This window comes from Saccostrea cucullata, unplaced genomic scaffold (assembly GCF_032062105.1).
Source record: "Saccostrea cucullata isolate Sc308-1 unplaced genomic scaffold, CSIRO_AGI_Scuc_v1 ctg3534, whole genome shotgun sequence".
In the NCBI taxonomy this organism is placed as follows: domain Eukaryota; kingdom Metazoa; phylum Mollusca; class Bivalvia; order Ostreida; family Ostreidae; genus Saccostrea; species Saccostrea cuccullata.
Window position 1 is genome coordinate 7,011 of NW_026921127.1, and position 21,514 is coordinate 28,524.

At 32.3% G+C, this 21,514-nt stretch overlaps 1 protein-coding gene across 1 annotated transcript; it reads right to left on the reverse strand.

Annotated features, from left to right (window-relative positions):
* Nucleotides 1-6,444: 6,444 nt before the first annotated feature.
* Nucleotides 6,445-14,618, reverse strand: LOC134259223 (uncharacterized). Its single transcript, XM_062741821.1, has 19 exons — nucleotides 13,546-14,618; nucleotides 12,876-12,949; nucleotides 11,964-12,074; nucleotides 11,444-11,701; nucleotides 11,121-11,174; nucleotides 10,810-10,902; nucleotides 10,576-10,608; nucleotides 10,267-10,326; nucleotides 10,030-10,062; nucleotides 9,664-9,734; nucleotides 9,410-9,455; nucleotides 9,136-9,177; nucleotides 8,861-8,908; nucleotides 8,671-8,730; nucleotides 8,382-8,434; nucleotides 8,033-8,147; nucleotides 7,542-7,620; nucleotides 6,804-6,874; nucleotides 6,445-6,589 (listed from the first exon to the last, which is right to left on the reverse strand). The coding sequence occupies exons 1-18, from the start codon at nucleotides 13,655-13,657 to the stop codon at nucleotides 6,816-6,818; spliced, it is 1,401 nt and encodes a 466-aa protein (XP_062597805.1). The 5' UTR covers nucleotides 13,658-14,618; the 3' UTR covers nucleotides 6,445-6,589; nucleotides 6,804-6,815.
* Between the last annotated feature and the right edge of the window lie 6,896 nt (nucleotides 14,619-21,514).

A 21,514-nucleotide genomic window follows, 5' to 3' on the forward strand; every position in this document is an offset into this window, starting at 1 on the left:
ACAAAACTTGTACACAAAATCTGAAATGGGAAGCACTGTCCATCAAATGCTCGTTATAAACAGTCGTAATTTTATGCAATAAGACAGTTGACAGAGTGCGTTCAAGATCGTAGCCGCTACTTAGCCTCTACGTAAAGCTACTATCTTGTATGCAAATACTGGCGGATTTAGAGGGGGGGCTTTTGAGTCTAGATATACATAAGATTTAATAAATCATTTTTTGTGTGTGGCTTTGGGCACCGACCCCAAACTTGTTGCCCCCCTTTCAAGATTCCTGGATCTGCCACTTGCAAAGCTAGCCTACTCGCTACGCAGGGAGAGGTACATGTAGCATAATTTTTTTATCCTAATTAAATACCAAATCCAAGACATCCTACTTAATTACAACTTTGAAAACATGTGATTTTTAAAAGGAGGGGGAAGGGGTTGCACTTCGCAAATTAAATGTAAATTTACATTGATATTTACACTTGTACGATCTACCATCGAATATGTCCCCGGCCAAGAAGGAGGGCATCAAGAAGATCGAGGCGGTACGTACAGCGTAGGACAGACAGATTCGCAATTGGATATTACCAAAAAAGAAGCAGCGTAACATTCATACTTCAGCAGCTCCAATGGCAGTCACTACAGATCCGTCGGGAAAGAGTCCCAGACAACATGCTATACAGGATAGTCTACCATCTTTTGGACATCCCGGCGGAGAGCTACCTACATCCATCACTGAGAACCAGAGGCCACACCCTGCGATTCCTGCTACCACACACCAGAACAGAAGTGTACAAGACCTCCTTCTCCTCCTTAGCCATCCGGCTGTGGAACTCATTACCAGGAAGAACAGTTGATGCCAAGACCCTGAACAGCTTTAAGACCCAGCTGTCCAGTGCCAATCTCTAGTAGAAATCACAACTGCGCTTTTAATATCTTTTATTTTTTTAATTTTAACGAGCACTGTATATAGACACTCACCCCTAATGCAGAATGCGATAATACTTAAATGGTTTGTATTGAATGGGAAGAAGAAGATATCTGCTTTGATCTATAGGCCAATATTTCAGACATTAGAAAAGGCTTAGGAATATCCGTTCCGATCGATTGCTACTTGCGTGAAGATTTTTTTTGTTTTGTTTTGTTTTTTTTTCTTCTCATGTATCGCTTTAGTACTAGTCAACAATGCACATTTTCCCGAGGAATGAACTGCATCGATCTTTTCTGCAGTATCTCTGCCACATATGTCGTAAGTACCACTGACTGAGGCAAATCCCTCACTAAAATTTTAAGAGTTTTCTGAAAGTGCACTTAAATTAATTATGTGTTTTGATCTTTACACAAAATTAAGATTTTAAACTTTTGTTTCCTTTTCTGTAAATCGATCAAGATTGTCTTTCATTGCCTGAAAATACAGGTTTCACCCCCCCCCCTGAGAATTATCCTGGTTGCCTCCAGATCCCTTGCCTCACTAAAAATTTAAGCCTAGTAACGGCCTTGCCACAATAGTACTATTACCAAAAGATGTTCTTGAGAGCAAACGCAGCAATTTTGTTCGACATGATTCGACATGAATACACAGGGTACAAGTTAAGGGACTTACACACAAGATAAGGTATATATATAAACTGAGGACCTAATACACAGGGTACAAGTTTGGGGACTTACACACAAGATAAGGTATATATGTAAACTGAGGACCTAATACACAGGGTACAAGTTTGGGGACTTCTTACACACAAGATAATGTATATATATATAAACTGAGGACCTAATACACAGGGTACAAGTTTGGGGACTTACACACAAGATAAGGTATATATGTAAACTGAGGACCTAATACACAGGGTACAAGTTTGGGGACTTCTTACACACAAGATAAGGTATATATGTAAACTGAGGACCTAATACACATGGAACTAAGTTTGGGGACTTACACACAAGATAAGGTATATATATAAACTGAGGACCTATTACACATGGAACTAAGTTTGGGGACTTACACACAAGATAAGGTATATATATATAAACTGAGGACCTAATACACAGGGTACAAGTTTGGGGACTTCTTACACACAAGATAATGTATATATATAAACTGAGGACCTAATACACAGGGTACAAGTTTGGGGACTTACACACAAGATAAGGTCTATATGTAAACTGAGGACCTAATACACAGGGTACAAGTTTGGGGACTTCTTACACACAAGATAAGGTATATATATAAACTGAGGACCTAATACACAGGGAACTAAGTTTGGGGACTTCTTACACACAAGATAAGGTATATATGTAAACTGAGGACCTAATACACAGGGAACTAAGTTTGGGGACTTACACACAAGATAAGGTATATATATAAACTGAGGACTTAATACACAGGGTACAAGTTTGGGGACTTACACACAAGATAAGGTATATATGTAAACTGAGGACCTAATACACAGGGTACAAGTTTGGGGACTTCTTACACACAAGATAAGGTATATATGTAAACTGAGGACCTAATACACAGGGTACAAGTTTGGGGACTTACACATAAGATAAGGTATATATATAAACTGAGGACCTAATACACATGGAACTAAGTTTGGGGACTTCTTACACACAAGATAAGGTATATATGTAAACTGAGGACCTAATACACAGGGTACAAGTTTGGGGACTTACAATGTATTTTCTATACATAGAATCTCTGTGTATAGAACTTGTAAGCTTTATGATAAACGAAATGACCAACTTTTCAATCGTCAACTTCCCTTACTTATGCAGCAATATACATGTACCTTAAATGTCACCTGCACCAGATTTTGTATCTCTAACATTATCTACATATGAATAATTTCTAAAACAAGGTAATTTATCAATCGACGAAAAAGTTGGTGAAACAAGAATTTCAGCATTCTCGTTAAAAGTCGTCATATTTCATAAGTTCTGTGGTGATACAATGACCGTGTCACAAAATACAATTTATCATTAATTAACTCAAATGCTAACTGACTGTTGATGCAAAATTCAAGAAAGTTCATTTAGACATTTCAATTTAAGGGACGGCCATTTGATTGTGATGGAGGTGGGGGTGATTTTCGAAAGAAATCTATCCTCGAAAATGTCGAAAAAAAAAAAATCTGTTCTGGACTTAGGAAAAAAAATTCGTCCCAGACCAGTGCTTTTACACCCCCTAACCCCCTTCCCCACTCCACGAATTAGAGGTTTTAGACTGTTGTTTTCCTTTTTTATCTTTCTTTTTTATTTGATTAAATACTTAGATTTTTTTCCAGTGAAGAAGAAAATAAGTAATCTGTCCTCGATCTTGTTGGAAATAAATAAACTGTCCTGCACCGACATAAAAATAAATAATCCGACTCGAAAAATGTGCCAGGCACCCTCTTAGAATCAAATGATCGTCCCCTTAGTCATTTCAATTCAGATCAGAATAATTAACCGAACTGAAATAAAACAAAATTAATATAAAAAAATGTTTAAATTGATTCCTTATTTTGTAAGACATCGCCACTGAATAAATAAAAATATGTCTTATTTGTCTTAACAATTTAATTCTGCAATACATGCATTTTTAGATATTACCCATTATCCTTTTGGCATCTCTTCCTCTCTCTCTTTCTCTTTCAAGAGATATTACATTAAACACATACTTCTATTTTATGGCGAAAAATGTATACCAGTCATTCAGGTAACAGAATGAATGAGTACAACCGCCTTACCACTTGACCATTTCTGACACTATTGTCACAATCGTATTTTAATGCACACATGTTGCATTTTGCACGGATAATGATTTTTATTTAATTCTTGTGATTTTCAAAAATATGCCTCTTTGAAACAAAAATCGAAAAGGTTAGTTTTGAAGAAAATGTATGTTACAAGGAGGCGATTTTTTTAAGCAATGAGGATTCCCTATTTAAAACACAGACAACTTGACTTGTTATACCTTTAAAAATTTATTCCTATATAAATCTATACGAAAAAAGTCAAACATTTTTAATGTTTTACTGAGCAGGCGTAAAAACATCGATGATGGACCGCTGAGTGAGATGTTGGACCGCTCGGGGAGATGTTGGAATGCTTACGTCACAGAATGCGCAGGGCTTAACCCCCTCCCCCGCAGTAACGCATTTTAACGCATATACCGTTTCCTATTTCTAACGCAAAATCACGCATTTACCGTTTCCCCGCAATCACGCATTTTCACGCACTATAAAAAGTTCATTTAATCTTCAATTTATTGCCAAATTCCAACTATTTTATACTTGCTTAAATCTCATAAAATAAGAAAAGTTATTTTCTAATTAAAATATTACGTCATAATATGATTTACGCTAAACTTTAGAGAAACTTGTACCCCGCTGTAAAGTGCTTGCGGGGAAATGGTAACGTAATATATCTATGACGCGAGGATTCGGTGTATGTTGCTAAACAATTCAATAAGTTGTAAAGAGTTAATCTTATTTTCATTCGTTGGTGTTAAACAGTTAAGGACCTGATGTTACATCACGGAATACAGTACAAAATACATGTATGTCAAAAAATAAAATGAAATGATTAACAAAATATTTATTGACAGAGTTCTCAGGCAAAATGCGTTTCGTCGGACCCTCGAACCAAACTGTCTGTCTTCGGCCTAATGGCCTTGGACAGACAGTTTGGTTCTTGGGTCCGACAAAACGCATGTTGCCCCCGAACCCAGTCAATAAATGTATATTATTCACTTTGTGACTAATTTACACTTCATTTAATGGAAAATTGGAAGAAGATATATAGTTTCCAAATATTACCCTATATTGTGCTGTTACAGTGTATACCGTCACCTGTATCTAAAACAAATAAACTTCGTTTTCTTTTGCTATTTATTTTTTCTTTTAACTGCAACAAGTTTAGGGGAAATAAGTCAGTATCCTCCAGCATTCTTAATTTTCCAGCAGCATCTTCATTTGTAAAATATAAGATACCAGTCGATATTTCTTGCCTTCCCATAAATATATTTCAAAAGAATTTTACTACCATTTCCAATTGCATATACTAAACAGTGCGACATTTAACTAACTCCGGACTTTTTACTACCGATATCAAAAAAACATTAATATTACTTGGTGGGATTTTCTAGCAGTAGCACATAATCTCATGTTGAACTAACAAGCTTATCTAGTTTGAGAAATATTAAGTCCCAAATATCAAAATCCCATGGGAGAATGGTGGGATTTTCAGTCCCACCAATTATCCCACCATTATCCCATGGGAGAAAAAATCTCAGATGGGAGAAAAAATCTCAGATGGGGAGATTTTTTCTCCCATCTGAGATTTTTTCTCCCATCTGAGATTTTTTCTCCCATGGAATTGTAATCATGGGATAAATCCCACGAACACTCATCAGTGGGATATTTTCTCCCACATACTGCCAAGCATAGGATTTATCCCATACATTCTACTGTATAGGATATTTTCTCCCACCAGTACTTGAATGTGGGATAAAGTCAATTTTTTTTTCCTTTTAGAGTAAATGAAAACACACAAAGTTTTTAAACGAAACTTTCCCAAATTTGTTCCAAACAACATTGTTCTTCAAGGTTTCATTTAACATAATTATGCTTTACCTACAGTATCTGGCCATAAGTGAGTCATAATTGCATTTTTACACTATAAATTTCAGTGAAATCCATTTTTCTGTTAAAAATTTAATTTCAATTTCCATGTTTTTTAGTGAATCATGCAGAAAATTTTTAAATTGTTGTCTAATGATCCATAAGGTGTTGCGAAAAAATTATGAAATTGTGAATACAAAAAATCCTTACCTAAAATTATTTTGATTTCTGACTCATGTTTCTAGTACTTTCATGAGTTTATAGAGTCTCAATTTTCCTATTTCACACTTGAGCTACATGTCATATCAGAAAAAAAAAACCATTTAAGATAAGTCAAAATATAAGTCAATAAATGAACATCAAATGATAAAAAAATGTTTTAGAAAAATGCATTTTCAATGAAACATTATGGTGGAAAAATAAAATTATGTCTAAAATAAATGATGGCCAGATACTGTTCAAGTAAAAAAAAAAAAACGTTATCAAGTCAGAATTCACCTTTACTCAAATTTTCTGCTCTATGCTCCAAGAGGCAACAGCCCTTCATCATTAATTATAATGTATTTGAATCAAACAACGACTTTAGATCAGTAGCTGACTTTTTTAAGTTCATAATTCTTTTACTTTGCCTTGGCCCCCAATGTTGTGGTTTGGTGGGTTTTATTTTTTTGACATTTCGAACCCGATGGTAATTTTACTTTTTTTTTTTTTTTTTTTTTTGCATTGAATCAAAGTGTCAATAAATCTAAAGTGCAAATATTGCATCTTTTAGTCCAGATTCAGCTCTTTTAATGATACCTTTACAATTTGAAGTCATCAGATTTTTAAATAAAACCCCAAAAGAATATCATATAAAGTTTTAATCACAGTTTTTCCATATCATATAAATAAATACATCCATTAAAAATAAATAACAGAAAAGTTTTTATCAAAGCAGCAAACATTCAGGCACAGGTGTGGCTTTGTAAGGAGTTGAGAAGCTCCTGGGTATGTTAAATCTGAAAATATTAAATTCCATATACAGTTACAGGTTTCTTCTTTTTAATTTGTTTTAAAAAAATTATGCTATCATTAAGAATAATGGTTTTAAATTCTGGTAGATATATACTCTTGTAATGGTCTGATTGATAGAAATTATATGGCCTTAAAATCCAGGATGGATGTTTTATTTTAATATATGTTAATTTAAATTACATTTGAATTTTTTTTTACCTTCAGAGATCCTTAAAAGGTCACATCCTCTGTGTCCCAGGTCACTCCATCATCAAAGAGGATGGTGTACACTGTAAAATATGTAATAGAAAATTAAAGATGAAACAAGATGTGTTTGTGAAACACTATGCCCCCTGTGGTAACACAATTATTGATTGGGTTAGTCTGGTATTTTTTTTTGTAAAAGTAGGTCAAGAGGTCAAATATGGTGGTAACCAAAGAAAGGTCTTACAAGAATTACACCTGTGAAATATAAAAGCCCTACTTTTAAATGTTCCAAAAGTTATGACCAAGGTTAATGTTTTTAAGAAGTGGGTCAAACTCTTATGTCAAGGTCAAATATATTTCTACCGTGAAAGATCTTGTCAAAATAAATATACATGTGAAGGATGAAAGCCCTAGCTTCAACTGTTTAAAAGTTATGGCCAAAGTTAAACCAAAGTTAAACTGGTATTTTTTTGTAAAAGTAGGTCAATCTCCAAGGTCAAGGTCAGGAGGTCAAATTTGGTGGTACCCAAAGAAAGGTCATGTCACATGTAACACACCTATGAATTATGAAAGCCATAGCCCCAACCACTCAATAGTTATGGGCTAGGTTAATGTTGGGGGACAAACAAACAAACAAACAGATAGACAGACAGACAGGACAAAAACAATATACCCCCGATCCGGGGGCATAAAAATATAGCAAATATATGGAAATACCTTCAACTACAAAAAGTGTAATAAAAGGGATACCTTTTTCTTTCGATCTCTTCACGGTCCCCCGGTACAGGTGGCCATCTTCCCACCTGGCCCTGACTCGTTCTCCAACCGACTGAAATCAAAAATGAATATCATCATGATACATTTCTTTAGTACGTTGAATAATTAAATAATTGATATTAAATTACAGTATTTCCTCTTTCATATCAATTATTCTTATTTAGATGTATTTCATAGAGACCCTTAAGACTTTTCCCTCTCTTTTGTAACTAATTAGTCCTGCTTCTCCTGAGAGACTCATTATGTCTTTTTTCTTTGAAATTATTTAAAAATTCTGATTAAATTTTTACCAGCTTTTGTGGCCCAGTACTAAAAGTATGTTTACAATTGAACAGAATGTGAGACACCAAACAAAATATTGAACAGGAAAGTTCATTTTAAATATTAAATAGTAATGATTTGATTCTTCTCGCATGAGTAAAATGGAAATGCGCTTGAATTTCAATGATGAATAAATTACTTACAAAGCGGTATGTCTTGACTTCTGTCTTCCCGAGGGTCTTTTCATGTTGTTTGCCATATCCAATGTAGTGGACTTTCACCCCCTTGCTACCACTCTTCACAACTTTGGCCTTGAACCTTTGGAATGGAAACAATAAGTTAAAAAATTGATATGTTCATAATATGTAAAAAAAAAAAAAAATCAGTTTGATAGGTACTTTTACAAGAAATTATTTGCACATTCATACAACATTGCAATATGAATCAAATTTTGATAATTTCATGAAATAGTTATATTAGAAATTGTTTGCACATTTGTACTACGTAACATAAATAATCAATCAGGTAAGCTAAAGAGGTGAAAGTCTTTACCATTCCCCATCATCTTGGGCCCAAACTGGTAATGCTGGCTGCAGATTAGAGAACTACAATGACAATTATACCAGTTTTAGTATAGCAAAATACAAATGGAATTTCAAAACGTCTGAGAACTGTTTATGAAAAATTAATCGTTTCACAGAAATTATTGTTTGATATCATTGGAGAAATAAAAAATACATACACATACTGTGATGTCACATTATTATTGCATTGTGTTTTACCCCTTTAAACCAAATTTAGAAAAAGTGCAAGCCTTGCTTTTTATTCTGAGTGTGTTTACCTCATCGTCGGTGAAAAACCTTCCTCCAGCGCCTTCTTCTTCCTCAACATGCTGACATTCCTGTAATTCAAAGTTGAAACTGTTTGGTAAATACTTATAACTTTAATGCCCTTCAAGATATCAGTTATTGCTTTGTTTATCTCCTTTGTTCCTTCAACGCAGATAAAAGTTTTCAGTAAACTTTACTTACTTCTCCCTGCCGTTCGTCCAATCTGGAGAGGGTATCCAGGAGAACTCTCTGAAAAAAGACCAAGAAAATCATGTACTAAACTGCAAATAAAAAGGAAGAGTACTAGTTTTGCTTATTTATCTTTGATATCTTGAATGCATAGTGATTTTCATAAAAGTTTCAACAAATTGTTCTCCATAATTTTTTTTAATAATATCCCAGTTGATTATCTGCATTTCTTTAGTCAACTAGGTATAAGATGCAATGAAATTTTCAATGATCAGTGAAATATATACCTCATTTGACTCATCCGTCTTTGAGCCGTTTTCTTCGGGACCCTTAAAAAGAATAATGCATTTTTAATGAATTTTTAAACAAAAAAGATTACATTTCAAATACTTCCAAGTTCTTCAATCATTTATTTTCATTTTATAACCTCATTTAATGGAACAAATTTTCATCATAAAACCTTTTATCAGTTTAGGTAATATGATAACGTTTTCTATTCAACTTATAAAAGCAATGCACCACAAATATTTGTATATTGTACGTAACAAAAAAATCACATACGTTTCTGTGTTCTGTTTCTTCTTGGCACACCCTCTTCCCAATATTCCTGTAAAGAGTAAACGACTCAAGCATTAAAGGAGAATTATTACTTTGTGTAGTAAAAACAAATGAAAGAAATGATATTTTATCTTTCTTTAAGACTTAATTACATTACATAAACAAATAATTCAAATGATATTTTATCTTTCTTTAAGACTTAATTAAATTGCATAAAGAAATCGTATATTTGTTTAAACATTTACTTGATTTCTTACCGTGAGTAAGTGATGGTCGGTAACAGAAGAGATATACTGTCATCTGACAAAGGTTCTTCCTCAGAATCAGTCTGCAACAAAATGTGAATATTCAGATTTTATTTTCCTACTAAAGTTCATGTATGATTAATAAAATTAAAAAAAAGAAATAATCAATTTCCTTCTTTTATACATATCTATCCTACTATTTTTTTTATACATTGTAGATATTTATTCTACTATTTGATAAAAGAAATGATTACACAATCTATAGATTCTTTTGAAGTTGCTAATACATGTAATTGTAAACGGCAATAGTTCCAGTATTGTATTTTGAGGAAAAATGAAATCAATTATGATTTAAGAAATTATTTTCAAAATCCATACCTCATTTGTCTGGAGGGCCTCTTCTTCATCTTCCTATAGATATGATAAATAAAAAAAGGAAAAACATCATTACAGAGTTTGGCATGTTAACATAATAAAGAAATCATGGCTATCAGCATATCCCCAAAAATACTTAGTCTATCTAAAGTTTTAGTTATTTAAACCCAATCTTTTATAATATTTTGGCGTAAAGAATCAATCAAGCAATATGTTGATTATAATGGAAAATCAACTTACACTTCTTGGTGGGGTCACTGATGGAAGCGAAGCATCTTCATCATCACTTCCGTGAAAGGTCTGTTAAAATAAAAAAGAAAAAATTAAAAAAATACAAATCATGTTCACAAAAAGCACACACGTAGTTTTTTTTACAACTTTATATGTTGACCTCTTGTTATTACATATAAATCAAAGAATAGTGCACATAGTTAACTCATTCCTCGATGTGATGTCATATTTGAATGACCTCTATCAGATTGCATAGACTTAACTGAAACTCTCACTCATTTATACAAGAATTCTGAGATTATTACTAGCTGTACTTACATAAACATCCGTTGCAGGTGTCTCGGGTGTTCTCTGAAACATTTTTTTTAAAAAAAATATTAAATTTCACACAAATTTATTAATAATATATCTACATAGTAGTATATCTTACTTTTCAAAGCAATTTATTTCATATTCAAATATTTAGGTAGAATACCACTGATGTTTATTTACAAAATGAAAATGTAGAAACTATTGTTACAATCTTAATAAGTGGCTTCAAAAACCACCTACCAGTTTGTCTCTAAGATCTGCCATCTCTCTTTGGAGGGTCACGATCCGGGCTTCAAGAAGGGCATTTCTTCTTTTCAAACTTCCAGAGTCCGTCTTTAAAATTAGATAAAATATATTTATATTTTATTTATTAATCATAATATACTTTTAAAATCAATCAATTAATCACAATAATTCATAACAAGAACTCCCTTTATCAATTAAACTACTTTTTGCAATTTCTTTAAAAATTGGAAAACATATTTATATTTTATTTATTAACCATGATATATATATAATTTGAAAAAAAAAAAATTCTTCATTAAAAATACCTCTGAGTCATTTAATGCTGGCAACTGTCTTTTTTTCCCTCTGCTTGCTGCTACCTGTTAATAGATTTAAGAAAAGTCACATTCATACCGAGTCTTTGTAATCATGATACATTTTTGTATTATTCTGGTAATTATATGATTAAATATATGCATGGACAGTATTAAAGCCCAAAAGTCCATTAAACAAATATACATTGAAATACACTTTCGTTGTATTTGCTCAATTCACAAAATTAGAAATGGCTTCACTCTTTCAAGGTATTTTATAAAGTGAAAGCTCTTACGAAGCAACAATTTTTTACTGAAAAAAAATATTCACTCACCTTTGCTTCCTTCAACTTCTCATTAAACTCCAGTTTGTTCAGCTCCCCACTCCTGAACGACTGTAGCAGGTGGAACACCATCTCTTCGTCTCGTAGACCTGGGAGTTGCACGAACAGCATACGGTTAACTTTATTGTTGCTCTGGTTCTTCAGCTTCCAGGAAGCATAAGCCTTGGTCACAGACTCGGCCCAAAGAAAACAGCGCTGGCTGAGACACGCAACTGCAATTGCCTCCTTCAGCAGACCTCCAAGATGACCCTTAGGATAGATTTAAAATGATATTAACAGATAATATCACCACAGAAGAATTCTTTACAAATTCAGTTTATTGATTCCATATTATTAAAGAAGAGTTATTGCTAGACTGATAGCTTATATTACACCTTTTATCACTAAGAAAAAAACACTTATGAATTTACCTATTCAGTTTATTGATTCCATTTCATTAAAGATGACTGATACCTAATATTACACTTTTTATCACCAAGAAAAAACATAAAAAATCTAACATGTCACATACTTCCTGAACATTCAAAGCAGACTCTGCCTGCCGTCTCCATTCTTTAGCTGCTGTGTTGAGCATTTCATCTTCTCCCAGCAACCCCTTCTCTGGATGGAGATTTCTAAGAAGCTGAATAAAGATATAAGAATTATTGACCAATTCTGCATTCATACAAAAAATATCATGTTTGTGTAATTATAAACTAGAGACTTCAAAGGAATACATGTGTCACCTGCTTTTAGCTTTTACGAGTGGTAGGCTATAGTATTTATACACTACAATCAACTAGCATATACATGTACAATGTACATTATTTCATGCATAAAAAATCTAGCATGATAGTTCATAAATGCACAATAAAAACCTTAGTTACTGTAAATTGCAAATTTTGCATTTAAATTTGTAATTATGCATCTAAAATTTAATTTTGTTCAGGGTTTTCAAATAGTTACATTAACAAAATGTCAGAGTACACCTTTAAATTGATTGGCAAAGCCAATCTTTTTTGTTGTTGTTGTTGTTGGGGGGGGGGGGTCAGTCCTCAAATATCTATCTGATCATAATAAAAGAGATTCATGATGGTTCTATGCAATAAAGATTATATCAAGGTAACATTCATTTGAATAAAGTGGTAAAGGAGGAAATGAGTACCAATTACAGGCTTTCACTCTATTCTGAAATTTTCAGACATTTTTACAAATGTTTGATGTTCATACTTCATAAATTAAAATTTCTATCCTTTATCTAAAGTTGACAGTACCCTTTCTTAAAATTCTTTTGTATTCTTATACATTGCTTGTTTCATATATTATAATATTGTACAAACAGAAAACAGACAGACAGATTGGCATTCTGATAACTATGACCCTCTCCCACAACCAACTTTGTATCACATGGTAAAGTAATCTCAGAATATTTCAATGTTCTTACCTCCACTTCTTCCCAGAAAGTACGGGTATGCTTGTACTGGCTTCTTTGCCTTGCTTTTGGAACCTCTGATGGGCCTAAAATTGGAGGAAAAAATTAAATCCGCATCATCCAATTTTTTTTTCTACCTTATCATCTTAATGATTGGCCAATATTTCTTTCATGCATGGTTGTATAAATTTTTGTTCACTATTGCACAGAGTAAAATATAAAAAATTTAATAAACTTTTTTTTTATTTAAAATGTTATTGAAATATGCCATACATTTATTACAATTGTAATTATTTTCTAGGTTCTGTAGTAAATATCTGAAATTTCTATTCATTGGACCTCTAAATGATTTACACTTATTTCTAGAGCCAATATCAAGAATCATTAGAAGTGCATGATCTTGTTGATCAAGAATAGCTCCTCTGAATGAACTATCCTAATAATTTTTAAAGTGCAATGTATTTGAATTCATGCACATTTATGACAAAACATATCCCTTAATTTATTCTATATATCAACAGATATTAACACTTTATCAATTGAGTCATGCTCAATATTATGCTTTTTTGTAAAGAAGATTATATTTTTGTTATGTATCTGATACATGTGTGAGACTTGATTATACATGTACACCTTTCCTGTCAGTTAAAGCTTTTACTCCTAAATACTAGAGCAAACTTACCTAATGTCCTCAGCTGACTTCTTTTCAGAAGGAGGTGGAATTCATCGACAAATTCCTTCACATCTAATCCATGGAGGTACTTGAAAGCATCGTCAGTTACATAAAACCTCATGGGTGAAATCTGAACAGTGACATCTTCTTCCCCAGCATCAGCCTAAAAAAATTAAGGTAGTACAAAATACCCGTAGATTCTATTTAAACAGATTTCTCAAAAAGAAATGGAGAAAAAAAACAAGATGTGTTTGTGAAACACTATGAGCCGGGTGGCAACAAAATTTCGAAAAAGCTATTTTTAGCCTAAGGTAACAGTGAATGTCACAAGGTCATTGATCTTGGTGTCTTTTGAAAGAACTTGATAAGTGGAGTTTGCACACCAACTATGAAGTCTCTATCTCTTATCAGCTTATGGTTCAAAAGTTATGGTGAAGGTATGAAAAAAGATATGTTTAGCCTATAGGTCACAGTCAAGGTCATAAGGTCATTGATCTTGCTGTCATTTGAAAGAGCTTGATAAGTTAAGTTTGCAAACCAAATATGAAGTCTCTATCTTTTTTGGTTAAAAGGTTAAGGGGAAGGTACTGAAAAGTTATTTTTAGTCTATAGGTCACAGTCAAGGTTACCAGGTTATTGACCTTGGTGTCATTTGAAAGAACTTGATTAGTGAAGTATGCATAAAGTCTCTATTTTTCAGGGTTCAAAATTCATGGAGAAGAAAGTAAGTTTGCAGATAAAAAAGCTATTTTTAGCATGTAGATAATTCACAGTCAAGGTCACAAGGTCATTGACGTTGGTGTCATTTGAGGTCTGAATTAGTGAAGTATGCATTCCAAATAAGTCTCTACCTTTCATTGTTCAAAAGTTATGGCGAATGTTAAATTTTGCGGACAAACAAACAGTCAGAACAAAAACAATATACGCCTAGGATCTATCGATCCAGGCACAAATAATTAGTATCTGTCACTTTATCATAAAGCTTATAAATACTGTCTAATAAAATACTATCAACAAGAGGCCCAAGGGCCTTGAATTGCTCTTCTGATAAACTATACAATCCATCCAAGACCTAAGAAGCAACAACTGACAAAGTTTGATGATTCTTAGCCAGTTAGAGCTGAAGATATTTAAATGTAAACTATAAAATACTATAAGTAGGTCATCGTGACCTACTTTTTGATTGAAATGTTCTGAGGACACAAGATGCATTAATTGAAAAAGATTGGTGATTCTTAGCCAATAAGTACTTGAGATATTCAAAAGTGGGTCACAGTGACCTACTTATTGGTCAACATTATCGAAAAACCCAAGGTGCAACAACTGACAAAGTTTAGCCATTATAAGCCAATAAGTACCCTAGAATACTTAAATATAGCCATAAATGTCACACATAGGTCACAATGACCTAATTTTTTTTCATCCTTCTCCGAGAACCCAAGATGCATCAAATAAGAAAGTTTGATGATTCTAAACCAAATAAGTACCTAAAATATCTAAATATAGCCATAAAATGTCAAAAGTAGGTCACCGTGACCTACTTTTTGATCGACATTCTCTGAAAACACAAGATGCATCTACTGACAAAGCTTAGATGATTCTAAGCCAAAAAGTACCTGAGATACTTAAATATAGACATAAAATGTCAAAAGTGGGTCACCATGACCTACTTTTTGGTCATTAATCTCAACTAACAAAGTTTGATGAAAACCCAAGATACATCAACTAACAAAGTTTGATGATCATGGGTCTGACAAAATTTGATGATAGTATTCAAAATATGCGTTTTAAATGATTTGGAAACAAATGCCTGCAAAGTGACCTACTTTTTGATAAATATGTTTTAAGGCCCCAAGATGCATTAACTTACAAGATTTTGTGATTCTAAACCTCTCGGTGTCTGAAATAATGGGATTAAATGTTTTAGAAAAGATTAGCCATAAAATTCAAAAAGTAGGTCACGATGACCTGCTTTTAAATTGCTGTTGTTTGTGAAAAATATGTAAGAAAATGGTATTCATGATTAAAAAAATATTGTTACTATATATTTAATTTCAAGTAGTTTGCAAAATACAAACTTAAGCAATTTTGAATTCAGTAATAAAACACTGTACATTTAGATCTTCATGTACTGTAATATTAAATGTGAGACATTAGATAGTTTACACAAATTATTATTTGTACTACATTCTATTTCTGATCAAAACTAGAAAATGACTGAAGTACAGTAATCGATGGAAGAAAAGTCACATTTATTCTAATTAAAATTACCTTTCAATTAGAATTTATATATTGTTACATAAACTAGCTATAAAGTTAAATATCAATAAGGTTAAACAATTAAATCATATTTAAAGGAATTATATATTCATTAGTAGGGTGAAGAAATGAGGTACGCCTATTTACATGATGTAAGAAAAACTTGCGACAACGGTATCACCGTATATCGCGAAAAAGTGCCCTTCTATTGCACCCCTCCATTTTCAGATCCTAGCTGTAACACTGTTTATTTATTTTACACATGAAATGTTATAAAAATAATTAAATAATAATTCAACAAGTCAATTGGACATTGATTTATCGGAGTTCTGTATCTCCTGCTAATATCGGTTGTATGCATTGCATTGCATTTGAAGATTAATATGTAATATCTGATGGAGTACACTAATTTGGATGGATTTTTTATCTGTATTTAAAGGAAAGTTTAAAATACAAGGTTTAATTACCCCCTTTTCATAACTTTGAATAGACCGTTCTTATTTGTGAAGATCTTTTGTTTAAGTTGTTTCCACCCTTACAATTTTAATGGTTAAAAGTTAAAAAGTTGAATTTATTTTCATTTTATAATAAAGTTTGAATTTACAATTTTAAAAATGTATAGGTTGCCATATTGGAGACATAATTTAACAGAAGCATATGTCAACATATAAAATTTTTACATTTTTTAAAAACTCTATCATACATATATTATGTAAAAACTGAGTTAAAATGCATAATTATGATGCTGAACGTTCCAAAATACTTGCTACTTATCAGATGATACTTTGGATTGTGAACATCAGGGAAATTAATAGAAGAACAATAAAGAAAATGCCTGAATGAAGTTACCCAAACAGGTGTTATTGCCCTTGTCAACACATTTTTAAAGATTGAACAATTGATTAAATAAAGGAAATAAGCATTTTTTAAATTCCCAAAAGTAGTCCCATGACTAACCATATGACTTTGCTATTCTTGATTTTTAAAGAATTATATGTCTATGTAAAACTTTGATCGGCCATTTTAATTCTACACTACCTGAGGATGCTTCCATAAAATTATAATCATTTATGACTTTGCTATTCTTGAGAATAAAATTTTTAAAGAATTTTCCTTTATATTTGTATGTCAAATTTTGATTGGCCATCCCCCCTACCCCCGGAGGGTCATGATTTCAACAAACTTTAATCTACACTATCCATATACAAATATGATCAATTAAAGCTTTTCTATTCTTGAGTTGATTTTTTTTTTTTTTAAGAATTTTCCCATATATTTCTATGTAAGACTTTGGTCGTCCATTTTTATATTTCTATATAAAAACATTGATTGGCCATTGTAGCCCCGCCCAATTATTTCCCCTTGAATGAGGGTGTGGCTCTTCATTTGAACAAACTTGAATCCCCTTCACCCAAGGATGCTTTGTGGCAAGTTGGATTGCCGTTCTTGAGAAGTCGAAAATGTGAAAAGTTTATAAGCAGACGGAAGGACAGACAGACTTCAGACAAAATGTGATCAGAAAAGCTCACTTGAGCTGAAGATGAGTTAGATATAGCAAATGCCCTAATACTGAACCTTGAGGAACCCTGGGATGCAAAGGTACAAAATATTATACCGGAAAATAACAATTCTACACCTTTTTAACAATGTTATCATACATACCAATCAATTGATATATATTGCTACATTCAAATATTTTAAATTGTGTATTTTGACTGGTCTAGAAAATTATGAATATTTATCACCTAATTTTTTTTACACTGTCTGTCCTCCTGTACAGTTGGGGCATGATGGAATCCAGTTATTTTTTAAAATAACTTGTTTTAATAGGCTACTTCACTTATTTATATATTAATATGAGGTAATAATTCTTAAAAAGTAAAATGTCAATCAGTTTTGCCAAAACACATTCATATTTTGCTTTTTTTTTCAAGATGATGTAAGAAAAATCAAAATTTATGTACTTCTTTTAATAGACTACACAGGCTTAATTTCTGAACAATTTTTTTTCAATTATTTTGGTTTACGGATCTACAGACTCTATTTTTTAAGAAATTGTGGGAAAAAAATAATTTTGTAAAGAGGTAGTAAATGCTGTGAAAGCATGTTTCTTTATTCTTAATTATTTATTTATTTTTTTTTTTTTGCTTGAAACCGCATTTCATTCATGAAAACAGAAGAGCCTAATTTTAATTTTATTTTTTTTTCTCTCAATCAACCCTAATTTTTTAGAAAAGAAATCTGTGAACCGAGAAATTTAAAAAATTTGGCCTATGTCATCTTTTTGTGCAAAGCTATGATATTGTTTATTTCAATGTGTTAAATCTTAAAGATATATCACTTTTACTGTCATGAGCCTTTTACATCTACTTAATAATTAACCCAAGCACAATATGAATATTTCTATATTTACAATTATTAATGATGTATCTATAACAGGAATATGTTACTGAAGAAAGGCATTGTGAGCACTTTGATATTTGAAATTTTGGACACATTCAGCGCACTTTGAAATTTTTTTGTGAGTCATAACAAGGCATTATTCAGGGAAAGACAACCCAGAATGTAGACATAAAATAACTGTAACAAATTATTTTTAAATAACATGTTTCCATGATGCCCTTTACCATGTTTACTGCTGAAATCTCTGATATTGTAACAGTGTGTATTAATATTCATACATACACATATTTCGTAACATTTATGTATATATTTATTGAAAGTGATAAATGAATAAATTCCTTGTTAACATTTATGTATTTATTGAAAGTGATTATTTCTATATAAAACTTTGATCTACATTGTGGCCCCGCCCTTCCCCTGGGGGTTATTATTTGAAAATTTAAAATCTACTGCACCATATAAAGCTTTTTTGGCCCAGTGGTTCTTGAGAAGAAGATTTTCAAAATTTTTCCTATATATTTTATATAAAACTTTGATTCCCCATGATGGCCCCGCCCTTATGATTTGAACAATAGAATCTGGTACCCAGGAATGCTTCCACATAAGTTTCACTTTATTTATTTTATATCTTATACATTCCCCATTTAAGTATTATTTCAATTTGTGATACATTGAATACCAGGAGCAAATATTAAAACTTTTTGGCACAGTGGTTCTTGAGAACAAAATCAAATCATAAGGAAAAAACAAAAAACAATTTTATCATCTACACCAGGATGCTTCCACATAAGTTTCAGCTTTTCTGGCCCAGTGGTTCATGAGAAGAAGATTTTCAAAGATTTTTCCTCTATATAGAATTTTGATTTAATAACGGGGGTCATGAAAAAATAAATTTCTAAATAACAAAGTTTGTTGGCCCCAGATGAATTTATAGCTAAAACTGTAACCATAGAAACTGAGCTAATAACTGTAACAAATTATTTTTCTTACCATGTTTACTGCTGAAATCTTTATTGTAACAGTGTGTATTATTACACATATACGTAAAGTGTATTTATTCAAAAAGCCTAAATTTCGTGCTGGACCATTTGAAGATTAAGGTCAAAATATTCTGTGATACCATTGAATATCTTGTTGAAAGTAAACTTTCATGTCTTTAGCCTTTTCAGTTGAAGAGTTACCACCTGTGTTGAAAGTAAATTTTATCATTAAGTTTCATTTAAATGATTATTGCATAAAAGGTCTAGATGTCACTGGTTTAATCTATAGATGTGATTTTAGCTATGGCTGTGCCTCTGTTGACAATGTTTTTTTTACACAAAACTACATAAAATTTTTATATTATGTTTTTTTCTACTTTTAGTTACCCTAAATTTTCAGGTTGGAATAGGAAACACTACATGTATTTTCTTTATCTTACAGTTTGCATTAGGTTTGGTCCGTTAGGTCAGTTTACAAAATTTTTTCAAATTTTATCATTTCATTTCACACAAAAATAAATAGATCTTCATGATCTTATTTCATCTAAATGTAATTGAAACTTCAAATCTTTGGCGAGTTTGACTGACACATCCTTGCAGTTGCAAAATTTAATTTTATTCTTATTTTTTGGGAAAAGTACCTTAGTGGTAATCTGCTTGTGTATATATGAAAAATGTTAAAACTATAATCCAAAAATTTATAGTAGAAATGGTTGTAAGCAAAACATAAACACAATGTAATGTCAGTCGACGCAGTTGTGGTTAGCAGACTTTGATGATTGAACGCACCCGCCATAAATCGAAATCATCAATAACAGAGCTCTTGTCCTGTTTACAATAACCTTGTACGTTTAACAGGTGTGATCAGTTTGCTACATTCCACAGTTCACGACTTACTTAGCTCTGAATGATTATTATATACTTGTGAAGGAGTTTTGCTTTCTAATACTTCTTCTCTAAAATTATTTTTGTGTGAAAATATATGTTGTAATATTATTCAAAAAATATCTTCAAATCTGTATCCATGCACCTTTAATCATACATTTGCAACCAAAACTTTCTGATGTGACCGTTGCTCTATTGGTATGTACAGTACACCCGTACAAAGTTCGAGGCGGAATAGGCACGGCTTGGGCACGGCTAAGACACGGAATTTTTAAAAAGCCGCACGGGTTCTGCATGTCCAAGACACGGACACGGCTTCCGTGTCTGAAAGTGATCATGGAATCCTCACTCACTGAAACCCATGTGGATCGAGACACGGACTCTGTGTCCCAGGGAGACGGTTTTTAACTGAGGCGGGTTTTGCTTCAAACTATATTTATTTATATCTCACGGCTTTTTACTGAGCATGCTCAATCATAACTTCCTTTATTTGAATATTAAATTGGAGGGATTCTTGGTCATGAGCTTAGTCAGTGTGTCTTTTTGCTCTATTTAAAGGATATTTTACCAATAGATGTCAGTTGGAATTGTATTTATGTCAGTCTGGGATAATTTCTTCTTTTTTAAACTAAATGCAGTAAGTGTAATCTAGAATAAATTGGTCAATTTTTCAATTTTCATGATCTGCCTGTATTGCAATGTTGACAATGAACATGATGAAATAGTTTAGGCATATTTGAATGACTTTAGTTGGACTTTCACTAATGTGACAACAATGTTCTATAGAGTGAAAGTTTTATTTATACTAAATTCTTTCTCAGATTGTGCCTTACAGCTACTAGATTAGATTATAATTGAATATTGTACATTATCATTAAAATCTTAATTAAAAACTAGCATGAATAGTCACTGATAAAGTTAATCTTTAACAGAAAGTAAATGTACACATTCATATAAGATTTTAAATTTTTGAAATTCTAAAACTAAGCATAAATGTAAAGCAATGTGAAGTTAGTTTGGTTTCAGTCACTATTTTGGCATTCACAGTTACATCAGGACATTCTCTAAAGGCCATGACCTAGATCTAGACGAATGCACAGATCCCGTGACTCCTTATATGGTATAAGGCACGGCTTTTTTGACACGGGTTTAAAAAAAAAACGTGTCTCCATATATGGAAAAGGACACGGGTTTCAGACACGGGTTTACAGAATCCGTGAGTCCATATATGGAAACAAGCACGGCTTTTTGACACGGGTTTTGTAAAACCGTGTGATCTCATTTAAATAATTCGGCCAATATCCATACATGCTTTACATGGGAGCACGGAATGCTAAAGCACGGGTTTCAGGAGACGGAATCCGTGCCTGAGCTGTGTCTAAGCCGCCCGGACTGTTTCGTACGGGCATCATGTACATATTTTTTATATTTTATTGTATTATTTATTATAC

Bases quoted from the DNA above. Each gene is read 5' to 3' on its own strand.
- LOC134259223 (XM_062741821.1), bottom strand. From the start codon at position 13,657: ATGAGGTTTTATGTAACTGACGATGCTTTCAAGTACCTCCATGGATTA. The intron at 11,175-11,443 runs GTGAGTGAATAT...ATCTATTAACAG, and splicing joins AGAAGTTGAAGGAAGCAAAG to GTAGCAGCAAGCAGAGGGAA. The intron at 9,178-9,409 runs GTATGTGATTTT...ATTCTTTTTAAG, and splicing joins AAGAAACAGAACACAGAAAC to GGTCCCGAAGAAAACGGCTC.